At 35.9% G+C, this 4,879-nt stretch overlaps 1 protein-coding gene across 1 annotated transcript in view; it reads left to right on the forward strand.

Moving 5' to 3' along the window:
* The window catches only part of ETH_00030755 (uncharacterized protein), a gene marked incomplete at both ends in the record, with an annotated part of 4,986 nt that extends 1,058 nt beyond the window's left edge, over nucleotides 1–3,928 (forward strand). The window contains 6 exons of the mRNA XM_013372839.1: nucleotides 48–681; nucleotides 1,012–1,078; nucleotides 1,252–1,320; nucleotides 1,953–2,077; nucleotides 2,894–2,981; nucleotides 3,143–3,928. Of these exons, the coding sequence (XP_013228293.1) occupies nucleotides 48–681; nucleotides 1,012–1,078; nucleotides 1,252–1,320; nucleotides 1,953–2,077; nucleotides 2,894–2,981; nucleotides 3,143–3,928 (1,769 nt within the window). The remainder of the gene's footprint in view (nucleotides 1–47; nucleotides 682–1,011; nucleotides 1,079–1,251; nucleotides 1,321–1,952; nucleotides 2,078–2,893; nucleotides 2,982–3,142) is intronic.
* Between the last annotated feature and the right edge of the window lie 951 nt (nucleotides 3,929–4,879).

Raw genomic sequence — 4,879 nt, forward strand, 5'->3', positions numbered from 1 at the left:
TAATTTAGTTTAATTAATTTAATTAATTTAATTTATTTTGTTTGCAGTTCAAAGACAAGCAGCAGTGGAGTCTGGAGGCCGTCGTTTGCTGTGTTCTGCTGCTGAGGGTTTTTTGTGTTTTGGACTTTCTTGCTTTTATGAAGAATCGGAAAAGGACAAAAACAAAGAAATTAAAAAAGAAATCCAAAGAATCTGCAGCAAACGGGGAGCAGCAGGGTCTGCTGCTGCTGCTGCTGCTGCTGCTGCTGGCTGCAGCAGCAGCAGCAAGAAGCGCTACGAGTGCGATCTGCTGCTCAGCTTTCTCTGCCTCTTCAAGGAAATCAAAAGACAAAAAAAACAAAAAGATGTTTTAAAAAATAAAATCATTAAAGTCCAGCAGCTCATTCGAGTGCTGCAGCAGCTCAAAAGCGAGATTCGCTTCAGCAGCAGCTGCAGCAGCAGCAGCAGCAGCAGCAAGAAGCTCTGTAATTCCGAGTTGGATGCCAGTTTGGATAGCAACTCGAACTGCAATTCAAATTCGAATTTAAATTTAAATAAAGAAGAGCTTGTCAGTGCAGCAAAAGTCTGCTTAAGAATGAGCAGCAGCAGCATCAGCAGCAGCAGCAGCAGCAGCAGCAAAAAGGGAAGCGAAGGTCTTCAGCAGCAGCTTTTGTGCTTTTTGGAAGAAGAAGAATTGCAGCAGTGAGGCCATTTAATCAAATATAATAATTATAATTTAAAAGAATAATTATAATTCAAATAATAATTATAATTTAAAACAAGTATAATTAAAAATAATAATTGTAATGTAAAATAGATATTCAAATTTAAATAATGAGCTCTAACTGCAAATTCAATTTCAGTTTAAAGTTTTATTTCAACTTACTTCAAATTCATATTATTCTTTTTTATTTCAACCTTCACTTTTTTCTTCCCAAAACCCTCGTTTAGGGTTTAGGGTTTAGGGTTTAGGGTTTAATTACTCATTTAATTTTGTTTAATTTAATTTTAATTTCATTTTTTCAATTTCAGATTTTCCGTCGAAACGCCGCAGGGGGAAACGGCTTTGCGTCTTTTGCCCTTCACTGAATATTTACTGGTTTGTTTTAATTCAATTAATTAAATGAAATTAATTTAATTTAATTAATTTAATCAACGTAAATAAATTAATTAATTTAATTCAATTCATTTTGATTAATTTAATTAATTGAATTTAATTTGATTCTAATTTATTTTATTTTATTTTATTTTTATTTTTTATTTTCTCTTCAGGAAAAGCGAAGAGCTCTCGTTGCCGAACTGAAAGACTGCCGGCAGTCGTTGGAGCGTCTGGAGGAGAAAGTGACTTTTATGAAAATGCAATTTAATTAATTTAATTAATTATTTAATCTAATTTAATTGATTTAATTAATTTAATTCAATTGATTTAATTAATTTAATTTAATTGATTTAATTGATTTAGTTAGTTTACTTTAATCGATTTAATTGATTTAATTACCTGATTTAATTAATTAACTAGCATAATTAATTAATGGGCTCAATTGATTAAATTCATTAGTCAATTGGTTAGTTGATTTCTAAACCGTTAGTTAATTACGTTGAATGATTTGATTCAATTTGATTTAATTGAATTAACCTAATTGATTTAATTTAATTTAATTTAATTAATCATGTTTGACTAATTAATTAGATCTAATTAAATTGATTTTTTGTTTTATTATTTATTTTTTCATTCTTCATTTATTGCTCTTTCGATTTTACATCCATTTAGCGGCAACGAAGTAAATAAACCCGCCAGTAACTTGATTCATCAATCAGTTATTATTATTATTTATTCACTTATTTATTTATTCATTTATTTATTATTTATTTATTCATTTATTTATTATTTATTTATTCATTTATTTATTTATTTATTTATTCATTTATTTGTTTGTTTATTTATTTATTGTTTGTTTGTTTTGCTGCTGCAGGTCGGGCTTTGCCGGCAGCTGCAGCGGCAGCACTTCGTGGAAAGCGCTTCTCGTCTTTTGAACATTCGGAATTTATTTTCTTTATTTCTTTTTTTCGAAAACTTTTCGGAAATCAGCAGAGCCGAGTGAGAAGTGCCAAATCCACTTCAAATGAATGCCATTTTGCTCCAAAGTTTGCTTTAAATAACTGCCATTTTACTAAATAGTGCCATTTTACTCCAAAGTTTATTTAAATAAATGCCATTTTACTCCAAAGTTTATTTAAATAAATGCCATTTTACTCCAAAGTTTGGTTAAATAAATGCCATTTTAGTCCAAAGTTTAATTTAAATAAGTGCTATTTTTAATTTAATTAAAATAAGTGCCATTTTTTTCAAAATTTAACTAAAATAAACACCACCTGACTGCCAAATTCAATTAAAGTGGAAAGTAAATACCATTTTAGTTCCAAATTAAAAAAAGAAAGTAAATGCTATTTCGTTCAAGAGTTGAATTAAAGTGGAAAACAAATGCCATATTATCTTGAAAGTTTATTTCCTTTTTTTGAAACATTCCCATGCGGAGTCAATTTTATTTATTTCAATTTGAATTTATTTGAATTATTTTTAATTTTGAAATGTCTTTAATTTTGAATTTATTTGAGTTAGTTTTTAATTCTAATTCATTTGAATTATTTTAATTGTGAATTCATTTATTTGAATTCAGAAATGAACTTTTCGCTTTTAGGAGATCCATTTAGAGTCGATTTTACTGGAGTTGAATTCAACTTGAAAGTACTTGAATTAATTACCTGAATTATTTTAATTTTAATTTATTTGAATTAATGAATTATTTGAATTATTTGAGTTAATTATTCGAATTAATTATTTGAATTAATTATTCGAATTAATTGTTTGAATTAATTATTTGAATTATTTGGGTTTGAATTTATTTGAATTCAGAAACGAACTTTTCGCTTTTTCCTTTTTCCTGTTTGTGAGCCACGACGGAAAGACGGCGAGTTGGTCTGCCGTGGAGGCGATGATGGAGGCAAGGGTCAGGAACCTAGCTAGCTAGCTAGCTAGCTAGCTAGCTAGCTAGCTAGGTAGCCACGCCCAGCTAGCTAGCTAGGTAGCTAGCTAGCTAGGTAGGTAGCCACCCCTGTTTGGACTTGGAGTTGAATCGAACTGAGTTGAAAGTTCTGTCCGCAGGTCTTCTTCCTGGCGTGGCGGGCGCTGCGGCTGGCGCTGGTGGCTTACCACTTCCTGAAGATCGTTTCCGAGGAAGTTTCCGCTAGCGGCGCTTCCCAGTCGCTGCAGCAGTTCCGGATTCCGGGCGTTTCCAGCAGCAGCAGCAGCAGCAGCAGCAGCAGCAGCAGCAGCAGCAGCGGGGGCGGGGGCTTCAGTGAGGAGGAGCTGCGGGGGATCCTGGGGAAAGAAGTGCCGGAAATTGAAAGGAAAAGAAAGGCGGAAGAACTGAGAGGAGCTTCGCCGCGGCTTTCTTCGCTTTTGCTGCTGTTCGTGGCCCACGCGCTGCAGCTGTGCGGGGCGCACGACGCGGCGGAGCGGCGAAGAAAACGGGAAAAGAGGAAAGAAAAAGAAAAAAAGGAAGAAAAAGAAGAAAAAAAGGAAGAAAAAGAAGAAAAAAAGGAAGAAAAAGAAGAAAAAAGAAACGAAAACCGGAAAGAAATGCTCTTCTGGAGGCCCCGCGAAGCGCCTGCGGAAGAGGCGCGCCGCGCCGCCGCGGGAAACTTGAACTTGAACTACTCGGAAAGCGGAGGAAAAAGTTCGGAAAAAGAAGTTTCGAAAAGTTATTTGCAAAAAGAAACTCCAAAATCCCTTTTCGGGCCCGTTGTTCTCTCCGCAGAACGCGCCAGAGACCACAACTGGCGCTTTTCCACTTGCGACGTTCTCATCAAGTTGCTGCTGGTTGCTGCTGTCGAAACCACCAAAAAGAAAGACTTGTTCGACCCCGAGTTGCAAGCAGCTTTCCTCTGAACTGAACTGCTCCAGTTGTTGAGGGTTTAGGGTTTTGGGTTTTGGGTTTTGGGTTTTGGGTTTTGGGTTTAGGGTTTAGGGTTTAGGGTTTAGGGTTTAGGGTTTAGGGTTTAGGGTTTAGGGTTTAGGGTTTAGGGTTTAGGGTTTAGGGTTTAGGGTTTGCGGGTTGGGTTGCGTGGAGTCTGCGGGGTTGTTTGTTCTTCGTTTTCTTCGTAGTCGCTTGCGTTTGCCTTTACTTTATTTTGATTTGCAAGTAAGTTGCAGTGTTCACGTAGTGCGCTTATTAGTTCTTGTTCTTAGTCTTGCATGCTTCGAGACGCGCGAGAAGAACGAAACGAAGTACTTGGACCTGGTCGTGCAGAATTGAATTGAAATAGGCTTTTTGAATTCTCGGAAAAACAGAAAAATCAAAATGAAGTTCATTTGAATAATTGACGCACAAATTTTCTCCTTCCAGTTCGCGGCGGACGCTCGTTCGGCCTTGAAGTTTGCGAGGAGGCGAACAATCGGCAAATTGAAATTGAAACAAAAGCTCAAATTCATTTGAATTCATTTAAATTTATTAAAATGAACTCAAATTAATTCAAATTAACCCCAAAAGTTGAAATTTTGTTGAAGATCAGCAGCATTCTTTGCGAGCTGCTGCACGAGCAGCAGCAGCAGCAGCAGCAGCAGCAGCAGCAGCCAGTCTCGGCTGCAGCCACAACGCACTTTTGAATCTGCGGGGTTTTCTTTTGAATTGAATTCGAAATGAATTTTAAAACAAAAGTTTGAAACTGTTTTATTCAAAAGTCAAATTTGAACTCCAAAAGCTGGAAGTTCAGGCGGCCGCCGCGGAGGTCTTCTGCAGGTGACCCGGCTGCAGCAGGAAAGCAAACTTGATTGAAGGAATCTGAATTAAATTCAAAGAATATGAATTAAATTCAAAGAATTTGAATTAAATTCAATGAA

This window comes from Eimeria tenella, genomic scaffold (genome assembly GCF_000499545.2).
Source record: "Eimeria tenella Houghton genomic scaffold, Eth_scaff11, whole genome shotgun sequence".
In the NCBI taxonomy this organism is placed as follows: Eukaryota; Apicomplexa; class Conoidasida; order Eucoccidiorida; family Eimeriidae; genus Eimeria; species Eimeria tenella.